Genomic DNA, 22,989 nt, shown 5'->3' with positions numbered 1-22,989 from the left:
CCAATACTTACTTTCTGTGTCCAGAATACCAAAAACTTTAAATTCTATACTTCCATTGGTTGGCCACATAGATAGCCGTCTCATTTACTTACATTTGGTAGATATACTTCTGTGCAGGTCTCTCCTCTCATGTCTGTGCATAATAGTAGATGACGACTGTTCTGAACTGCGTCACAGTCGTAGGTACCGTCCTCCTGGTATCCCCTGGAACGCGAAACGCCGTTTCTTACCCTGTTTAGCGCTTTCCATGTCCGATACGGTCAATTGCGTCCAGGAGCCATTTCCTCTCAAGTGATAAAATGTGTTCTGGTAGATGACGCTTGCCATAGGTGTATTCGGCGCGTCTCTGGCGCTTTGGGGATGGATCTTGACTTTTTCAGCAAGCGTTTCTGAGATCTTCGTGTACTTGGCAGAGTCTAGTGGTCATGCAACGGGTTTATTCGATCCGTCTCCTGCTCCTTTCTATCTACTTCTGACGTGATCTGACTCCTAATAGGTGGGGGACTGATTCCAACTAATGGCTCCACATCATCGACAGGTACCGGTTTCTCGTAACCCGATATTACACGAACGCACGAACCGTTTCATTTAGAGCCACTTCGCGGTTTTTATCGTGAGCAGAGCTTGTCCATACTGGTGCTTCAAACTCCGCGGCCGAACAACATAATGCTAAGGCAGAAGTGTGGAGAGTGTGTGGTTGTGCTACCCACTTTGTTTTGGTTAGTTTGCGGATGGTATTATTTATGGCCCTTACTTTTCTGATAATATCTTGATAGTGGTATCTGTAAGACAGCTCTATCCAGACGTACACTGAATTATTTTGGCGCATCGTTGTGTTCCAGCACTGACCACGCCATTCTACCTCACGGTTATTAGACTTTATTACGGTTGTCTTGTCCGACGGTGGTGGGGAGACTATTATTTTTGACTTTACGTCACAAGAGTTTACATTCCCATATTTTTAAATTATTTTCGATCATTGAATGTGTGTTATTGTGTATATACAGTGTGTCAATTTTAAAACTTACAATGGCTATATCCTACGAACAAAAGCTGATATCGAAAAATGCTTGAAACCGTTTCTAGGATAGTAAGGGGGAACTAAAATGACATGAAAGAGAACTCACCCCCATCAACCTCCTAGGCCCCACCCATCACAACCAAAAAAGTTTAAATTGCAAACCCCTACTTGTGATACATTATTGAAAAGTCTATAAAAAATGCTATTCAATGGTATAAGTAATAATTATACAGGGTGAAGCAATAATTGTGAAACTTTGGCTTAAATGAAAAATTTAATAAGGTTTTGTTGAATTACAAATTTATTAAAAATGTCAATTAAGTAAATATTTAATGTGAATTCCGTTGTTTGGTAAACAATAATACAGCCTATTTTCAAATTCTGCACGAAATTTAGCAGATGTTCTAGTAATACGGCGACATGCTTGAGTAATTTTTTCTCGCAATTCCCCAAGTGAAGCAAGTTGAGTTTTATAAAAAACTGATTTAGGGTAACCCCATAGAAAAAAGTAATATACTATCCTACTATAAAAAGTACTCTCCAATGGTATAAATAATAATTATACAGGGTGTTAATATCAGCTGGCTTACTATGACTTTGTATTTGTAATGCTATCTCCCGGACTATTATTTTAAATGGTAAGTGTCCGCTCGTACTTTTTTTTTGTTAATTAAAACTTAATTTGCCATTTTTGGCTTAAATCAGTTGTTTATAAAACTTAACTTGCATCACTTATGAAAATGGCGAGAAATAATTACTCAAGCATGTCTCCCTATTACTAGAGAAACATTTGTCAAATTTCGTGCAGAATTTGAAAATAGACTCTATTATTGTTTACAAAACAACGGAACCCACTTTGAACATTTACTTAATTGACATTTTTATCAAATTTGTAGTTCAACAAAACCTCATTAAATTTTTCATTTAAGCCAAAGTTTCACAATTATTGCTTCACCCTGTATAGTTATTATTTATACCATCGGATAGCATTTTTTATAGCCTTTTCAATGATGTATCACAAGTAGGGGTTTGCAATTTAAATTTTTTTGGTTGTGGTGGGTGGGGCCTAGGGGGTTGATGGGGGTGAGTTCTCTTTCATGTCATTTTAGTTCCCCCTTACTATCCTAGAAACGGTTTCAAGCATTTTTCGTTTTCAGCTTTTGTTCGTGAGATATAGCCATTGTAAATTTTTAAAATTGACACACTGTATATGTATTATTTGTGTTATAATGAAATAATAAGACAAATAGTACACATTTTATCTTATACCGGGTGGCGAATCGTAAAAAGGGCCATAGGATACTCAATGTAAAGTTCTGAATTGTTGAATTCCTGCTTCCCTAATTATTCTACATCAAAAGTCATGAGAGAATACTTGTAGAGAATTAAAATCTGTATTAAAATCAAAAGTTAAAATTATTCTACGATTTAAATGCATTCCAAAATTTTGAAAAATATGATACATTTGCCACAATAGGTATGCGTGTAAAAGTAAGGCCACACGTTACTATTTAACTGACAGTGCTCACACCATTGACCGAATAAAAAAATCTTTATTATTAATCCTTTCTCCGCAACTGAGGGTATCTTATCAACTGTATTGTTTTTAAACAATAGATGATAAAATAAAAATATTGACAGTTCAAAAATGTGAACATTATTGCATTGTGTGTGGCCTAAGTTTGGGCTGAAAACTAAAATGTATTACATTTTTACAAAATTTTGGAATATGTTTAATTACGTAGACCAATTTTAACAGTTATTTTCAATACAGATTTCAATCCTCTTCAAATAGTTTCTAATGTCTTTTGATGTAAAATAATTATTAGGGAAGCTGGAATTCAACAGTTCAGAATTTTACATTGAGTTAATGCAAAACTTTGACGCATGTCAAAATTCTCAATATGTTTTAATTGTATTCATTTTTTTCGAATCCTGAGAAAACTAATAAATATTTTTGAAAAATTTAAACTCAGAATGAAAGACTACATTATTACCGAGGGCTGAAAGTCCCTGAAAACTTCTATAATGTTTATTTTAATAAGTTACAGGGCTGAAAATAAAAGGGAAGTGTGATATTTAATTTCAAATATTTCATTCAATAGAATCTGCTTGTTTATTCTAAGGGGCTTTCCGCCCTCGGTAATAATGTAATCTTGCATCCTGCGTTTAAAGTTTTCTAAAATACTTGGTTTTCTCAGGATTCGAAAAAAATCATATTACGATTCAAATGACAGTAAACTCTCGTGACGTAATCTCACCCTTAATGTTCATTGGTTAGTCGATTTAGGCAACCATAGTAATGTCTAAGAACCGTGATTCTACCTCCAGCAGCATTATGTCATGCTTGTTTCTAACATGAAAAGCACACACCTGGAATCTCCTTTATTCCCAGACACATCAAAATAAGTCCATCTAGTTGTACTTGTCATTTTATTCGAAAAAACCGATATATCGGCATCTGATAAGGTGTCATCTGCCACGCGAAACGTTATATCTAGGTGTACGAAAATGAAATGCGAGTACGAAAATAATGCAATGGTAAGTCAGGGGTCGAGTTTTTCATAATAGAAATCAGAAACAGCTGCGAACGGGAACAATAACATCCAGTCTTAAGAACAATGGCAAGGGCCCAACAACAACAACTGTCTCGTCTCTTGACCGGAACTTCACTTCCAAAATAGGTAGGAATGAGTTTTATTCAACAACTTTACAAATAATGTACCAAAACACTGTAAAAATTCGAAAGAAAACTTTTGAAAATGTTTATGCAACACCATGAACACTAATTAACAGCCTGTGGCTTAAAAAAAGTTAGTTTCTTTTGCAAACAAATAATTAATTTTATAAGGCAGTTTTAAACATTTATAACTTTCGCACGTATAAGAGTATAAATAGGAAAATTAAGAGAAGTAGGGACTGTATTACAACAATGTTTCTGTAAAGAAATCGAAATTATTTCGATCCAATACTTACTTTCCGTGTCCGGAGTACCAAAATCTTTAAACTCTGTACTTCCAATGGTTGGCCATATAGATAGCTGTCTCATTTACTTCAATTTGGTAGATATACTTCTGTGCAGGTTTCTCTCTCAAGTCTGTGCATGATAGTAGATGGTGACTAGACTTAAGCAAATATGCAATTAAAAAGGTATGAAATATGCGCATAAATATGCAGTATTTTACACAAAATATGCATGTTGATCTAAAATATGCATGTAATAAAATATTAATTAACATGTACCTATGTATTTCACAAACTACGTTCATGTACTTAAATATTTAAGTTTAAGTATTTTAACAAATAAAGGATATTATTTCGAATTGTTGTAACAACAAATTATTAAACGCTGTTGGGGGGGGGGGGGGGGTATATACCTCAAAGAGGAAACCATAATATGTACCCCTCCGACGATCCCTAATAAGGCTGAAACGTACCTAAGGGCTTTTGTGGTCCTCTCTGAACGAATTGAAATATAAGATGTCTCTCATTTTCGTTTTGCAGCGAATTCTTTTAAAAATATTAAATAAAAATCGATGTAGAAATCTTAAAATTGTCAAAATATTTTAACTTTTATTTGCATAACAATTACAATATTTAAATTAAAAATATCCAATAAAAATTGGTGCAGTAATCTTGAAAATGTCAAGAAATGACTGCGAAAGAAGGAAGAACTCCCAAATATTTACAGGAGGCCTCAACCTTTTCTTTTTACATTTAAAGAAAAAATACTATGAACATAAATTAAAAGCAGTTAATTAATTGTGCAATATATGTTTTTGTGTTTAGTAAAATAAAGGCCAACTAATCCTATTGTTCAAGAAAAAAGTAATAGCGACCTTTCAGTAGACTATTGAATGACTGGCATTTTGAAGATTTTTTCATCTTAAGAAATTTAAAAAATGCTTAAAAAAAGAAAAAATACATCGATGTCTTGCGAACCAGCCTTGTGTTCACACTTACTAAAAATATTCTCAATTTTTGAAATGTATGTTTGTACCACCATGTAAATATTTAAAATAAAATAACAAATAATTCGTAAGTACTTAGGGTTTTGCCACAAAATGAGCAATAAACTTTATCCATATCCATAAATACCTCTTTGTAAGGTATTATAATAGTAGAAGCACTTTCAAAGTACAATCATTCACAATTACAAAGACACGGCTTCAATTTTTCGACTTCAACAAAAAAAGTGAAATTGGCCGTTAAAATAAAAATTTTTACCTAGACATATAAACTGGCAGATTTTAAGAACCCTTACATTCAAGGACAAAACTATAAGCCGCTATCTTTTATAAGTTACTACTTTCGATACCAAAAATTTGAATACCAAGAGATTATAAAACAAAATATTGGGATTTCCAAGTTATTTGTTACAAAAATATAAATAGTTTCAAACAAAATTTCAAATTATATGCACTTTATGCACACTTTTATAGAAATATGCAAAATTTTACAGCTTTGCATATTTTATGCACAATATGCAAAATATGCACTTTGCATATTTGCCTATGTCTAATGATGACTATTCTGAACCGCGCCACAGTCATAGGTATCGTTCTCCTGGTATTCCCTGGAACGTGAAACGCCGTTTCTTAACCTGTTTAGCGCTTTCCATATGACGCTTGCCATATGTGTATTCGGCGGGTCTCTGGTGCTTTGGGGATGGATCTTGACTTTTTCAGCAAGCTTTTCTGAGATCTTCGTGTACTTGGCAGAGTCTAGTGGACATGCAACGGGTTTATTCGATCCGCCTCCTGCTTCTTTCGATCTACCTCTGACGTGACCTGTCTCTTAAATATTATCAAATATTGACAACTGTTGTCAAGCTCATTCACCACAAGAAGAAGAATTGACAATCATTAGTAATAATTGACATCAGATTACAATTATTGACATTCACTGACAATAATAATTATTGAAGAATTGACAATCATTAGTAATCTTTGACAATAGTTTACAATTATTGACATTCACTGACAATAATTATTATTGTCAGTGAATGTCAATAATTGTAAACTATTGTCAATTATTACTAATGATTGTCAATTCTTCTTCTTGTGGTGCTGTTTCCTACAGTGGAAGTTAGAGGCTACACTGGCAAATCTGTCTTTGTCCAATGCGGCTCTAAAAAAAGATGTTGAATCAAGGCCGGTCCAGTCTCTGATATTTCTAAGCCGTGAAATCTGGCGCCTACCGAGACCCCCTTTTCCTTCATAGTCCAGAGAAATAAGATTTTTCTCGTGTCACATCCCCCTCCAGGCCAAAATTAAATTTTTTGAGTGGTATGGATATCTATAATAATAACCTATATGTTTCCTGCAGCCGATTTTTATGATATACATATACATAGTTATAAACAAAAGCAGATCAAAAAATGGTAAATTTTCGCTTTTTTCATCTATTACTAAAAAGTGAAGCATTCTAAACAAATTTGAGAATAAGAAATTCATAAATCATATAAAAAACATCAATATGGCCTTCGCTGAATATGTCTATCCTTATTGGTTGTGTGGCAGTGCTTAGAAAATTGCAAAATAATTCATAAATTTTGAGTTTTTATAAATGTTCATAACTTACGCAAAAATTAAGCTAGAATCTTCTTGTTACACGGAATGCTGAGACTTCTTGTGCTTAAATTATACATTAAATTTCAAAGCAATTGGTCAAATAGTTTAAAAGTTATTTAATTTGTTTTCCCAAATTTATTTTTTTTGCAACACTATAAGTCAGAATATTATGAGGTTACATTACCTAACACTTCGAATAGTTTATGAAAGAAGAACGTATTAACTTAATTAAAAAAAGGGACAAAAAGAAATTTTAAACAGTTTAAAATTGTTTTGCAAAAACATGTTGATTTTTTGCTTACGTTTAAACAATTAGAATAAAAATCCACAAATTTTAAATACAGTACAACCTGCCATATCCGGACCTGTCATATCCGGACGGTTCTGCGCCGTCCGGATCTACCGAAATCTACCGAGAAAGGCAGTCTTGCTGTTGGACAACGCACTAAAAGTAGAACTAAAAGATGGCGAAATAATGCATTATAGAACCTATAAAACGTGTCTATCGACGAAAGTTATTGACGGCATTGATTACTGGAATATATGAAGGAGAAAACGTTTCAGAGACTGTAAAAGAAGTAGTGGTCTTGATATCCGGATTTTTTCATATCCGGATCGGTCTGTCGCCACATTGATCCGGATATGACAGGTTTTACTGTATATACCTTTTATAAAGGATTTTACAATTAGAATAACTTTTTAACCATTTACCGTAGAAAAATTATTTTTTCACAATTAGAAAACTTAATTTTTATACATATTTAGGAACAAAAACAATTGTTCTATGACAATTAGGGACGAAGTTAGCTCCCCTCTTTTTTTAATTCACATGTTTTTGCAAAATAATTTTGCAATATTTATAATTATTTTTTTTCATCTTTTTTTAATTAAATTTATAGTGTAAATCTACTTCTTACATTAAATATCCAAAGTATTACTGTAACTTCATCACTTTCTCTCTTATAGTGTTGCAAAAAAAAATTAATTTGGGAGAAACAAATTAAATAACTTTTAAACTATTTAACCAATTGCTTTGAAATTTAGGGTATGATTTGAGCACCAGAAGTCTCAGCAATAAGAAGGTGTAATAAGAAGGTTCTAAGTTAATTTTTACATAAGTTATGAATATTTATAAAAACTCAAAATGTATGATTCATTTTTCAATTTTCTAAGCAACCAATAAGGATACACATATTCGGCGAACGCCATATTGAAGTTTCTTATACGATTTATGAGTTTCTTGCTTTCAAATTTATTTAAAATGCTTAACTTTTTGGTAATAGACGAAAAAACGAAAATTTACCGTTTTTTATCTTCATTTGTTTATAACTATGTATATAGTTTATAACTATGTAAAAATTTGGTTTCGGCCTGGAGGGGGTTGTGTCACCAAAAAGACATTTTTTTTCCTTATTTCTCTGAACTATCAATCGTACTCTGGATGATCAGTTGCGCGAGGCAGTACTTAACCTTCGTCGCCGAGATGGCACTCAGGGCCGCCGAGAGGGATGAGCGGGCCCCCGACAAAAAGTGAAGTGCGAAAAAAATTGTTCAACTTTTATAGAAATAAAATTATCAATAGTAAAAGCATGTAATAAGAAACATTTCAAATATAAATTTTATTAAATTTTGATTATATTTATAATAATGAAAATATTTATAATATAGGTGCTTTTCGAGTTTTCTGATTGGAAAAGATGTCTACAACTTTCTAAAAATCGCATGATTTTACCAAATCATTCTCAATAGGCGAGTTAACCAATCCTGTTGTATTGTAGATAGGTGTCACAGCATTCTATATGCGGGAAAGAAAACTGAAGGATCTTTTCGCTTCTGCGACTGTCACCGGCAATGTGTAAAATATTCTTAACGCAATAACGACGTTAGGAAATAATGAATCTAATTTGAGATGTTTAATTTTATTAAGTAAATCTATTGGAGAAATTGCAGGGAAAGATTCAGGGAAGGCGCAGCGAAGAAAAATGTCCTGGCAGAGAAATCTCAGAGAATGGTTTGGATCCAGCTCAACTGAACTCTTTCGGGCTGTAGTGTCAAAAGTGAAAATGGCAATGATGATTGCCAACCTTCGTCGCGGAGATGGCATGTAAAGAAGGAGATTGGTGTAAGTTGAGATTTACCAATATTATCCTTGTATATTGTATATCGCTCTCAAATGGAAAATTTCATCTATCAATAATTCTTCACTGATGTCTTCTTTACAAAACTCGCGAAATATATCAATTTTTTTCTTAATATTCTCGTCATCGTCATCTCGGAATGTCCACAAAATGTTAAATAGCGAATAAATTTCATTGGCCGCATTAAATATTCTGGTTAAATTGCTTATTATTTGACAATATTAAATAGTTTACAGCGAAATAATATTGCGTCGGGCTAAAAATTATCACTCGCATCACTACTAGGCCCAGGCAATCATCAAAGATCTCACAGGCTTCTTGCGCTGTTTTTCTTTCTTTTTTTTTTTTTTTTTTTTTATTTAAACACAAAACCACATCAACCGCGCAGGGTTATTAGTGGATATAACAATACAAAGTATTACATTAAATAGAGTTATACAATTTGATGTCTTTTAAATATGTTAACACTGATGAAACTTTTTTGGTGAGGATTGTCTTGAGGTCATCGTCTGTGATTCTATGGGATCTTCTTTGGCTTAGCTTCTAGGTCTGTTCTTACAAAGATGGCTACTCCGCCACTTGCCTGTTGTGCTATTCTGTTTTTTGGAAAACATTGGTAGTTTTGAAGATTAATATTGGATTGCTTAAAATGAGTTTCTTGAAGACATAAGATCTTAGGGCATGTTTCCTTTATTAGAAGTTTTAATTGTTATGAATGGGTATAGAACTCATTGATATTCGACTGTAATATATAGGGGTTAGACATTTTCGAGTTCTGACTGAGAATGTGTTTCATCGGTCTCTTCTGTGGAAGAGAAATTATTGGGGCTTAGTTTCTTTCTTAATCGAGTTATATTATTTTTTAATTTTGAATTGTGGGTATAGGCGTGAACAAAATTAAGGATCTGAATTAATTCGGTTGTTTCGTTCGAATAGTTTTTTGAGATTATTTCGGGATGTTTTGCGTTTAATGTGTTTTCGAGAAAGTCACATATTTCGTCGAAGTTAAGGACAAATGGTGGTGATCTGTTTGCGATTTTGTCTTTAATTGTCTCTAGGGAAAGTAAAAGTTCATCTCGAGAATTTCTTTTAGACGTTTTTGTTTTTTTCTTTGATTTCCTTGTTACTGGAGAAGTGAAGATATGAGAATCAGTCTGTGTGGTATTTTCGTTGATTTCAGGAGACGATGAGATGAGCCTTTTTAGATGTTTTGTGACGTTTGGAATAATTTTAGGTTGTGTTATTTCTAATGGAGTAAGATTGCTGATCTTGTTGGAAGTTGATGATGTTGGGATTTTTAAAGTGTTTGTTTCATTTGTATTATTTGTAGGTCTTGACATGTCGTCAGTTTCTATGGTAGATTCTAATTGGTTATTAGAAACCTGTACGTCTGGGATCTGAACTAATATGTTTTGGGAAGATGCTGGGTGATCGTTAGAGGTGGATATTAAGGTTTTGTCAGAAAGTTTTTGTTCTGTTTGGTTATAAGGTAGATTTGTTATATATTGTGTGTTTTGGGAGGTTTCTGGAAGAACTTTAGAAGAGGTTGGATTAGAATTGGTTTGGTCAGGATTTGTTGTATTAGAAGTGGGTGGATTAGAATTGGTTGAGTCAATATTGGTTGTATTAGAAGTGGTAGCATTAGAAGTGATTGTATTAGCGTTATCAGGACATTCTGTTTCCTGGTGACCAATAGTCTTGCATTTTGAACAGTTGAAGCCTTCTATAGAAAGGTATAGTCTGTAAGTGGTATTATCATGAGAGATCATGAAAGAATCGGGAATGGACATATTTTCTAAAGGTGTGATAAATGTTTGCCTTCTAAAACTCAAGACATGGCTATATTCGCTTTCAGGCATTCCTACCCTAAGAAAAGTCATTTTAGAGATGGTGTTTATACCCATTTTACGTAGTTCTTGTTCAATTAACGTGGTTGGAACAGAAGGATCAGCGTTTGATATTATCAGTCTTTGAGCTGGAGTGATAAGTCTTCTTATTTCTACTTGAGTTTCTTTTATATTGACGTATTTGTGGTAATGCAGCAATGAATCAACCATATTTTTAGAAGAAAGATATATACATATTCTATTGTTGGCTATTCTGGAAGCGAAAGATACGTTACGTGGACCAACTATTGAACCGACGGCTATGATGTACTCTTGAACTTTGGTTCCTTCAATACTAGAAAGAACTATGGCTTCGTCTTTTGTTGGTTGTTTAAACGTGTTAACAACACTGGAATATGAGATGTGAGATGAAGTTTGGGTAGTGTTCATGGTGTTATTCGAAGTCATGTTTGATTAATTTTGGAGACGTTGCAAGGCCGGCCCTGTCGCCGGTTCAAAAATCGGTGTGGATCTTGGCCCAAAACTGGTCCTATTTATATTTCTTGGATATTTTATAGGTTATATTATTATTAATATAAATATAATATGATGTGGTTTTTGGTACTCACGTAAGGTTTGCGAGGTTTACATGGTGTTTCCACTATAACAATGTGGAGGAACTAACAAAATAATTTTAAATTTTGTTTTTATCATTTAAAAACTGATAAATTTCGCAGCGGTTTACAACGTGATGTATATTATTACTGTCTGGACCGTACTCTGTTTTTCTTTATTTGATGTAAATTCTGGATTTATTCCATAATTGCTGGTAACTAATTTAGATTCTTCAACAATGGAAGACCTGATCCCTTTAGATTCTGACCCTTTATATTATTCAATCAATTTCTGATTTTTTGTAAATCTTCTAGAAGCCCTGATATATCTTTAATCTCCAGTCTGTGATTTATTGCTGTTAAAATTTTACACCAAATCAACTAAAGGTCATGTTAAATATAGCCGAAGATTAATTAAACGTATTATGGACATAAAGTGAAGAGCAAAAAAAAACAGGAAAAATTACGTCTTTGTTCTGGTCGATGCCGGGCCCCTTATATCGCCGGGCCCCGGTAAAATGTACCGGCTGTACCGCCCTCTCGGCGGCCCTGATGGCACTTAAAGAATAAGAATAAATAAACAAACCAATAGACTAAGAGCCGCTATAGGTGAAATTTCTTAATCATTTTAGGCACGATGGGACCCTATAACATAAATAGTAGAACCTAAAAGAAAACGTTTGAACACTGTGCCGTCACTTTTCAGTTTTCAGCGTCGACAGTGGCGCATCAAACTTTCCACTTATGGACGGGATAAATAAATTAAAAGTTAACAGAACTTACTAACAGAATTAAATTTTTTTTATTTTTCTAAGTTCTATGTGATTAACACATAGGATTCGTCGTGATTTTAACCCACCATCCCCTTCCCCCTGCCCCCACCATCAAAAACTTCATTTTTCGTTTTTATTTTTTTTGGTGGGATGCAATCAATTTTAAAATTTCAAAAAATTCACACGCATAGTTGAGGCTTTTATAAAACATGCCTATTTTTTATAGACCCACAGGTAGGGTGTACATAACCTCAAAAAATTAAAAGAAATTTTTTTTTTCAAAAAACGTATAACTTTTTTTGAGGAATAGCTGCCGGTCTAATTTTTTCTTAATCTTGTGCGTTTTATCAAACACTATATTTTAAATTTTTTTCAGATTTTTCCGTTAGTCTCCCCACCTTCAAAAATCCGAAAAACTGTTTTTTGGGGGGTTTTGGGGGATTTTCCCTATTTTATAGACTACATAATATATCAAATCAATTTTGTTTTTATAGGTTATATGTAACTTGAATTAACTGAGTTCTTTAAAATATTTAAAAATCAGAAAAACACGTTCAAACCCCCCAAAACCCCCTTAAAAAACAGTTTTTTGGATTTTTGAAGGTGACCAACGTTACAGAAAAATCTGAAAAAAATTAGAGATATAGTGTTTGATAAAATACTAAGAAAAAAAACTAAGAAAGAACTAAGACTAAGAAAAAATTAGATCTGCAGCTATCCCCAAAAAAAAGTTATATACTTTTTTTCAAAAAAAAAAATTAAAATTTTTTTGAGGTTATGTACACTCAACCTACAGGTCCATAAAAAATAGATGTGTTTTATAAAACCCTTAACTATGCGTGTAAATTTTTTGAAATTTTAAAATTGATTGCATCCCACAAAAAAAAAATAATGTTGTTCTGAAGCTATTTCCTTGTGGCATTTTTATGATTAATTATTTATATGGGAAATAAGCCACAATTAAAATGAAAAAAATAATTTTACTAACGTTTCGACGCCCAAATCGGGTGCTGTTGTCAAAATATTTTGTATTTAAAATTTTCTTAGTCTTGTGTATTTTATCAAACACTATATCTCTAATTTTAACACAGTAATATTTTGTATTTTGACAACAGCACCCGATTTGGGCGTCGAAACGTTAGTAAAATTATTTTTTTCATTTTAATTGTGGCTTATTTCCCATATAAATAATTAATAAAAAAAAAAAATAAAATCGAAAAATATAGTTTTTGATGGTGGGGGCAGGGAGAAGGGGGTGGTGGGTTAAAATTACGATGAATCTTATGTCTTAATCACATAAATTTTAAAAAAATGAAAAAAATTAAATTCTGGTAATTAGGGAGGGTATTTTTTAATTTATGTATCCCGTCCATAAGTGGAAAGTTTGATGCGCCACTGTAGACGCATGTGCCACTGAAAAGTGACGGCACAGTGCTCAAACGTTTTCTTTTAGGTTCTACTATTTAAGTTATAGGGTCCCGTCGTGCCTAAAATGATTAAGAATTTTCACCTATAGCGGCTCTTAGTCTACAAGAGACGTTGAATTTTCGAGGAGGATTCCCAAATCATAATTTACAAAGTTCATTGATTGTAAATCATGATTCGGGAGTGCTCCTTGTAAGATTCAACGTGTCTTGGTTTGTTTATTTCTAGTACATCTTTATTATGATTTTTTTATAGTGTTCTAGATTCGATAGAAACTTTGGATGAATTTTCAGTAGAGATTAAATTAACCAGCATGAAAAATGTTATAAGCGGTATATAAACACTATTAAAGTTTTTTTGCTTTTATAACTTTGTAAGGTAAATTATCCGTTGTAACGTATATTTTTTACTGCGTACAGAAGCAGGAACAGGTGTCGACACAGCGTTGTTGGTATCATGAAATTATAAAAAGGAAAGCGAGCAGAAAATGAGAAAACTTTGATATCTCTGACAAGTTTTAAACGTCATATTTCTTTATACCTAATATAAAATTGCTTTTAAAAAATATATTTAATGTTCTTGAGGCGGTATAAAGAAATAATGGAAGCCATACAACATTTTTATCGGCCGGATTCGATCTGACAGCTCGATTTAAATATTTATCATAACAGTTTCTTCAATATTTTATATTTAATGCGTTTAGTTTTTCTAAAAGTTGTGTTTTGATTTGAACAAGATGTTCAAAGATTGTGTTAGCTTGGAAATAAAGTTGACTAAAAGGTACTTACGAGCAGATAGTATGGATCATAGTGCAGTAAAAAATGGGCTTCCGCCCAAATACTGTAGAACAATTTTAATGAACGAGGTAACAATATTAGAAGGACACAAATTAGGCAGATATTAATTTATTTCAATAAAAAATTTCAATAAATAATAAAATAGATTTTTAACACGTACTAAAAATTATAAAATAATTTCTCATTGATCCATAACGATTTATAACCACATAAAGATTGTTCGTAAAAAATGTGGTACCTATGCCATATAGACGTATATATTAACATACCATGCAGTTTATTTTTTGTGGGAAGTATTGCACACCTAAACGTGAATCATCTATCTACTCTCTCTCCTGTCGTTTCCCCATTACTGAGGATCGTGGTTTCTTCCAATATTCCTAACAATGTTTCTCCATTGGTCTCTATCTTCAGCTGCTCTAAGGGCTTCGCAGAATGAGTTTCCAGCTGAATGCTTTATTTGGTCAGACCATTTAGTTGGTGATCGTCCTCTTGATCTTCTCCCCGGAACGTTTCCAGAAACAATTAATCTCTCCAAACTGTCGCCACCTCTGCGAACCACGTGACCAAAGAATTGCAGAATTCGTTGCATACATATTGTGGACAGCCTTTTTTTAATATTGAGTTGGTTTAGAATGAAAACGTTTGCCCTATGAGCTGTCCAAGGTATGCGCAGCATTCTTCTCCAGCACCACATCTCAAAGGCATCAATTTTTTGGCGCTCGCATGCGAGAAGAGTCCAAGTCTCTGCTCCGTATAGAAATATTGAGAATACAAGGGCATTCACCAGTCTCATCTTGATATTTTGAGAGATAGATCTGTCTTTCCAAACTTTAGTTAGGCGACTCATCGCATTTTTTGCCATACCAATACGTCTCCGAACTTCTGTTTCATAGTTACCATCGTTAGTTATACTAGACCCGAGATGGACAAAGGTGTTTACTGTCTGGTATTCCTGTAATATGTTAGTCAGTTGAATAGTGTCAAATCTGTCGACCACCATTATTTCTGTCTTAGCTTTATTGATTTTCAGACCAACTTTATTGCTTTCGTACTCAACTCTTCGCAGAAAATCAAACATTTCTTGGTCATTTGCTGCTATAAGTGTAGTGTCATCAGCAAATCTTAAATTGGAGATTTTTCTACCAGCTACTGTTACTCCACCGGCCCATCCTTCTAAAACCATCCTCATGACATGTTCACCATAAATGTTAAATAAGTCAGGTGACAACACGCATCCTTGTCTAACACCTCTCTCGGTCTTGAATTGGTTTGAGAACTTCTGATCTAGTCGTACTGTCGCTATATTAGACTGGTACAGATTTTTAATAAGTGTCACCAGGTGCATTGGTGCGCCCATTTCTATTAAAATTGACCACAGATTTATCCAGCTTACACAATCAAATGCCTTTTGGTAGTCAACGAAGCATATAATCATAGGTACTTGAAATTCTCTAGACTTTTCAATTCGTTGTCTCAGGTTCAGAAATTGTTCCCTTCTACCTTTACCCTTTACAAACCCCGCTTGTTCCTGAGGTACTTGGTAATGTAGATAGGTTTTTAATCTGTTTTTGATGATATGCAACAATATTTTACTAGCATGTGTTATTAGTGACAGTGTGCGGTAGTTTTCACATCTGGTAGTAGTTCCTTTTTTGTGTAGTGGGATATAAATTGAGGTACACCAATCAGATGGCAATTTTCCTGAATTCCAAACAGCGACACAGATAGAATTTATGATATGTAATCCTTTGTCACCTAGTAACTGTAGTATTTCACATGGTATTGAATCAATGCCTGGGGATTTATTTCTCTTTAGTGATTTAATTGCATCTTTGACTTCAGCGAGTAAGACAGTAGGTTCTCTAGGGTAGTCAGAAGGCCACTGATTTTTTGCTGATACCTCGTTATTTTTATATAGCTCGCCACAGTAGTTTCGCCATGTTTCCAATATTTCATCAGTATCGGTCTTTAAATTACCTTCCTTATCTATTGCAGAGCACGTTTGAGGTTTAAATTCTCTGGTAAGGGGTTTCATTTTCTGGAATAAGTCCCTCGGTTCATTTCGACAGCCATGTTCCTCTATCTCTCTGCATATTTGAGAGATGTAATCAGTTTTATCTTTGCGGCACTCTTTTCTGATTTCTCTCGATAACGCTCTGTATTCATCGTTTGTTCCGTATCTAGCTTTATGTTCTTTTCTGCGTTGAATCACAGTCCACGTATTATCGTATATCCATGGCTTACGGCCAGTGGAAACCGCTGCCTCACAGCCTTTTGCAGCCTCGATTACCTTATCTTTGAGATAGATTCAAGTGCTCTCAGGGTCAATATCTACTTAGTCTAGAGAAAGAGCATCTTCTAGGTTTTGTTGGAAGTCATTGATTTTTGATGGACTTAGAGACATGACTTTTCTCTGGGGTCTTCTTTTGGGGACTTTAAAACGAAGTCGAACGTTCAATACCAGGAGTTGATGATCGCTTCCACAGTCTGCGCCAGGATATGTTTTACAGTTGATGGACGACGACTTCCATCTTGATCTTATTAGGATGTAGTCTATTTGATTCCTTGTTCGTCCATCTGGGCTGCGCCATGTGTCTAATCTCCGTGGATGATGTTAATATAACGTGTTTGTAATTGTAAGATGTTGTTCTACACAGAACTCCACTAGACGGTCGCCATTCTCATTTCTCTGTCCCAGTCCATTTTTGCCCAGCACTCCTTCAATATTTTCATGAGATGACCCCACTTTGGCGTTAAATCTCCTAAAATTATGACGAGTTCACGATTCGGAATAGCGCGAACAGTTTCTTCTAGACGACCATAGAACCTGTTGATGTCTTCTTCTTGTGCAGCTGTTGTAGGAGCGTATACCTGGACAAGGTGTAGGGTATTGCTGGATATTCTTATTTTAAGGGATATAATACTACTGCACAAGTAGTATTTTCCTACTTCGGCTTCTTCAACGAGAAGCTCTTCCTATTCCTCTTCATATTTTGTTCCATTAGTTATCTGCTGTTTTCTTACTTCTGTTGGAGTTTATTACTCTCTTTACTTACACTCCAACAGAAGATAATCTTTTTTGTTACAACCAGTTGTACGAATTAAACTGTGTTTTTTTTCTCAAAGTTCGCATCACCATGTGGACTATTCTAGCATTTATAAAATAATGAAATTAAAAATAAACTATAGCCCCAAGTTTCCTAAACATTCTGTTTTTAGACTCATTCGCTTATGTTGGATAATAAAAAAGTTAGGTACTTTAACAACTGGGCATGTTCGTCATCAGTACAGGGTGTTTCAAAATAAGTGCGGCAAACTTTCAGGGGTAATTTTACACATGAAAATAATGACAGTTTGCTTTATAATCATATGTCCACAAACGCTTCGTTTCCGAGATACCGGATGTTCAATTTTTTTTACAAACTGACGATTTATTTATTGCTTTAAATTCAGTTGAGATAGGCAACTAAAATTTGGTGGATTTTAAGACGTAGTTATTGCACATTTTTTGACATACAGTTAAGAATTTAATATTCACCATTAGCGAGCAAACGGATATTATTACCGATCATATTACCCGTATGCACACCAATGGTTAATATAAAATTCTTAATTGTATGTCAAAAAATGTGCAAAAACTACGTCTTAAAACCCACCAAATGTGTTTTGTATATCTTAACTGGTTTTAAAGCAATAAATAAATCGTCAGTTTGTAAAAAAAATCAACATCCCGTATCTCGGAAACAAAGCGTTTGCGGACATATGATTATAAAGAAAACTCTCATTATTTTCTCATGTAAAATTACCCCTTAAAGTTTGTTGCACTTATTTAGAAACACCTCGTGCTGATGTCGAACATGGCCAGTTGTTAAAGTACCTAAATTTTTTATTATCCAACATAAGCGAATGAATCTAAAAACAGAATGTTAAGGAAACCTGAGGCTATAGTTCGGTTTCAATTTCAGTATTTTATAAATGCTAGAATAGTCCACAGGGTGATGCGAACTTTGAGAAAAAACACAGTTGTTTGATTCGTACACCCGGTATACAATGACAGTTTACCTGTCTAGCAACAATATTATTACAGCGATATTGTTAATGAACAAGGCTATAATATGATAAAATAGTCAGTTAAATCGGACAACAGGTTTAGGAAATTCGAGACATCAAAAATGACCAAATTTTCAGTGGATCGATTTTTTTGCTCCCGAGTATATTCTTATATTCTAATTCTTATATTCCTGCCCTTTGCAAAAAGAACTAGACCGTCGGCATAAGCAGTGATCCAGTATATCGTTGATAGCCACGAGAAAGTGGCTATCAACGATAGCGATATCAAGAAATGGGCTCATAACTGACCCTTGAAATCCTAATTTTTTTTCCTAAACACTGGCTGAAGAAACTTTTCTATGAACCTTATTCTATTACCTCGTGATTCCCTATTGTTATTTTGATATGATATTAAACCTCCACACCATGTCGTTAACCTGGGTGATATCGAAGAATATTGCGATGCTCTCCTGATTATTTTCAAAACCTTATAGTATCGCTGATGATAAATCTATTCAGTTGTCTAAACATGATCTGTTTTATCTCATGATCTCATGTCATGATCTGTGTACGAAAAACCTTTTTGCTAAGGAATTTAACTTTTTTTACTTGTTCTTCGTGCAACAGCCTTTTGTTTATATTTTTTCTAGAACTGTACCGGGTGTCCCAATAAGAATGGCTCTCGGCCATATCTCAGGAACCGTTTATAGTACAGCTTTGAGAAAAAAATATTGATAACAAAAGTTGCCTCGGGAAAATCCTGGAAATTATTTTCATACTTGTAGGTCCACCGCTAGAGGGCGTAATTGAATATCAAAAATTAAAAAATAAATCTTTTACAAAATTTACCCAATAAAAGTGCACTGGAAATCCAATCATCATATTCTTCATAAAATTCTGCGCATATTTGATTTCACAAGTTTAAGTCTACCTTTGCAAATAAGAGGTGGGGGTGAGTAGGAAGTCCGGTTCTGCCAAATCGAATTTTGCATACTTGGTCTTGTTGAAAACAGCTCTTTTTAGTCAATGTAAGTGTCTTATTTTCGAAATAGCCTAATAAGTAATATGCAAGCTAGGAGGCGTTATTTAATTATTTTTAGGAATCTAGTTTTCTTTGGAAAATATTAACTATAAGTATGCATTTTTAATCCTGTATTACAAAATTAGACCAAATTAGCAACATTATACCGAAAACCGCATGTCGATACCTTTTTTCTATCTCGAGATATCTTAAGAAATGTGTAAATAAACATAACTGTTACTGTCACCGGTAAACGAGGTTAAGCAAAAGTAGTGTGCTATGGAAAAAACAAATAAACATTTTCCAAATGTAAACGTATATAATTAATTAAAACAACAATAACACAAACAACACTATATAAAATATAACAAAGAAATAAAAGCAACTACTTACTTAGTCTTAGTGACTGCCTAAATGTTCAAATTGTTGCCAATCATTTTCGATGCAAGCATTTACTCTTTCAAGAGTAGATTGAATAGCAACAGATTTAACTGTTTTAGACTTTTATTTATGGTGACGGATTAAAGACCTTGTTCTTGTCGCTAGGCCCACTACTTGAGAAAATATTATCTAGAATCTAGAGAATACGAAACGCCATTCAAAGCATTGCGAAAGCAGAAATTGAGACTGGTGTTCAATCTACTCTTGAAAGAGTAAATGCTTGCATCGAAAATGATGGGCAACAATTTGAACAGTTAGGTAGTCACTAAGTAAGTAGTTGCTTTTATTTCTTTGTTATATATTATAGTGTTGTTTGTCTTATTGTTTTTTAATTAATTATATACGTTTACATCTGGAAAATATTTCTTTGTTTTTTCCATAGCACACTACTTTTCCTTAACTTCGTTTACCGGTGACATTAACAGTTGTTTAAATTTACAGGTTTCTTAAGATATCTCGAGATAGATAAAAGGTATCGACAAGCGGTTTTCGGTATAATGTTGCTAGTTTGGTCTAATTTTGTATTACAGGATCAAAAATGCATACTTGTATTTAATATTCTCCAAAGAAAACTAAGAGAGATTAGATTTCCTAAAATAATTAAATAACGCGTACTGGCTGGCATATTACTTATTAGGCTATTTCGAAAATAAGACTCTTACATTGACGAAAAAGGGCTGTTTTCAACAAGACCAAGTATGCAAAATTCGATTTAGCAGAACCGGACTTACAGCCATTTTTTCATAAGAAGGTTACCACTCACCCCCACCTCTTATTTGCAAAGGTAGACAAACTTGTGTAATCAAATATGCGCAGAATTTTATGAAGAATACGATGATTGGATTTCCAGTGCCATTTCATTAGGTAAATTTTGTAAAATTTTGATTTTTTAAATTTTAATATTCAATTACGGGCTCTAGCGCTGAACCTACAATTATGAAAATAATTTCCTGGCTTTTCCTAAGTCAACTTTTGTTATAAATATTTTTTATCAAAGCTGTACTACAAACGGTTCCTGAGATATGACCGAGAGCCATTCTTATTGGGACACCCGGTACATAATATATTTGTGGGTGATATAGGACGGTACAAGTATATGTTGGTTCAGTCTTTGTTGGGTTTGAACAGAGGAATTATAATGCTGTCTGACCATAAAGCTGGAAAACCTGATTTGTCCAAATAAAATTGTATAATTTTAATAGCCAAGTATACCATTGCCTGTAGCAAAATGTTTTATTGATATTAGGTATCCTTAAGTTCTTGCATTGTAATCGGTACATTAAGTATGTTATACCTACTCGCGAGAGTGACAATAAACAAACACTATGATGCTATTTTATTCTTCCGACATTTATTTGGCTTCAATATTCAATTAAATAAGTAAGAGCCTTTAAAATATCAATAAAATGTTTAATCATGAATATTGGATCACACGTATTTAAGTAATAAACCTCGAGCCATATATTTCAGCCATTATTATTTTATGTTGGAATACGGATTTAAACATCCTTTTTCATGGCCATCTTTTATTATCTTTTTACTATCTCCATAGAGCTAGATTCTAGCATATCTAATAAACTTTTAAAAATATCGCCGTGCTTATATCTGTCGTATTTTAAAACTTGATGTATTATTATCTAGAGAATAAAGGCCAATAATATTTTATAAGCGCATTAAAAATATACCAACGGTTTGTTTATATACGACTTAAAATTTATTAGGCCAAGATTGCACAGGGTGTCCATAAAAGCTGTTTAAAATAGGAAATTGCAAGTGATTTAATGTTGATCATAAATATTCTACAGGTATTTTTCAGTTTTTAGATCTGACGTTCATTTCGCGAAATATTCGCTTTTTTGTGTGAAACTTTGTGACTCGCCCATTTCCTTACGTCTGGCTAATCGTCAGATTTTTAAATATACACTGTTATGCATGTACCTAACTTACCTTATCTTAATCTGACCATTTCGAGGTTTTCTAAGGGTAGATTTTTTTTCGGACCCCCCTTAACGAACTCCCCTGTATTAAGAGTCCATATGGCAAGGGTACATTTACAGGGTACAAGGTTTCTCCATGTGATTTTCGGACGCGCTCTCTCTCTTTCTCTTGTCGTTTCTACATTACTGAAAATCGTATCGTAATTTCTTCCAATATTCCTAACATTTTTTTTCCATTGGTGTCTATCCTCAGCTGCTCTAAGAGCTTCGCAGAATGAGTTTCTAGCTGGATTTTTAATTTGGTCGGTCCATCTATTTGGTGATCGTCCTCTTGATATTCTCCCCGGAACGTTTTCAGAAACAATTAATCTCTCCAAACTATCGTCACCTCAGCGAACCACGTGACCGTAGAATTGCAGAATTCGTTGCATACATAATGTGGACATCCTTTTTTTATTCTCGACTTGGCTTAGAATGAAAACGTTTGTCCTAGGAGCTGTCCCAAGTATACGCAGCATTCTTCTCCAGCACCACATCTCAAAAACATCAATTTTTTGGCGCACGCGTGCGCGAAGAGTCCAAGTCTCTGCCCCGTATAGAAATATTGAGAATACAAGGGCATTCACCAGTCTCATCTTGATATTTTGAGATATAGATCTGTCTTTCCAAACTTTAGTTAGGCGACATCGCATTTTTTGCCATACCAATACGTCTCCGAATTTCTGCTTCACAGTTACCATCGTTAGTTATACTAGAGCCGGGATAGATAAAGCTGTTTACTATCTGGTATTCCTGTAACATGTTAGTCAGTTGAATAGTGTCGAATCTGTCGACCACCATTATTTTTATCTTAGTTTTATTGATTCACGGGCGGATCCAGGACCGATTTTCGGGAGGAGCCATCAACTTATTTTGGGGAGGAGTACAAGGGGGCCTGGGATTAATTTTTAAAAATTAGGGTTACAATGGCGAGTTTGAAGGGAATTTTCTCTTATTAGATTAGTACCGATTCCTACACATTTCGTCGGATTCAAGTGCAGTTCTTTCAACAAGTTTAATAGTATTTTTTCCAATGATTTTCCTGTCAGGCCTTCTTTTCCCTTTTTTCTTGATTTTCACTAATTATTTTTATGTTCTCATAAACGTCAATGAACTTCAATGAAACAAAATCTTCACGAATGTTGTTATTGTGTATGTATCTCAAATTTAGAGAAAGCTGTTCTATGTGGGATACGTCAGTCGTTTCGTCAAACATGACGAAACATGAGTAATAATTTGCACTTTGAACCTGATGCATTATTTGTTCAATTATTTCTTCACAAATTGGTATCCATTTATTTTGAATGGTGCTTCTAATGTATGCTGCTCAG

The 22,989-nt window shown here is 33.8% G+C and overlaps 1 protein-coding gene across 1 annotated transcript; it reads right to left on the bottom strand.

Moving 5' to 3' along the window:
- Nucleotides 1-5,539: 5,539 nt before the first annotated feature.
- LOC126891597 (transcription initiation factor TFIID subunit 12-like) lies at nucleotides 5,540-11,026 on the bottom strand. Its single transcript, XM_050660776.1, has 3 exons — nucleotides 10,598-11,026; nucleotides 9,860-10,414; nucleotides 5,540-5,815 (listed from the first exon to the last, which is right to left on the bottom strand). Exons 1-3 carry the CDS (start codon nucleotides 11,024-11,026, stop codon nucleotides 5,540-5,542), a joined length of 1,260 nt encoding a protein of 419 aa, XP_050516733.1.
- Nucleotides 11,027-22,989: the final 11,963 nt, after the last annotated feature.

The sequence above is a fragment of the Diabrotica virgifera genome, chromosome 9 (genome assembly GCF_917563875.1).
Source record: "Diabrotica virgifera virgifera chromosome 9, PGI_DIABVI_V3a".
Lineage (NCBI taxonomy): Eukaryota > Metazoa > Arthropoda > Insecta > Coleoptera > Chrysomelidae > Diabrotica > Diabrotica virgifera.
The sequence above is the reverse complement of the archived record's forward strand: the minus strand, read 5'-3'. Positions and strand labels throughout refer to the sequence as shown.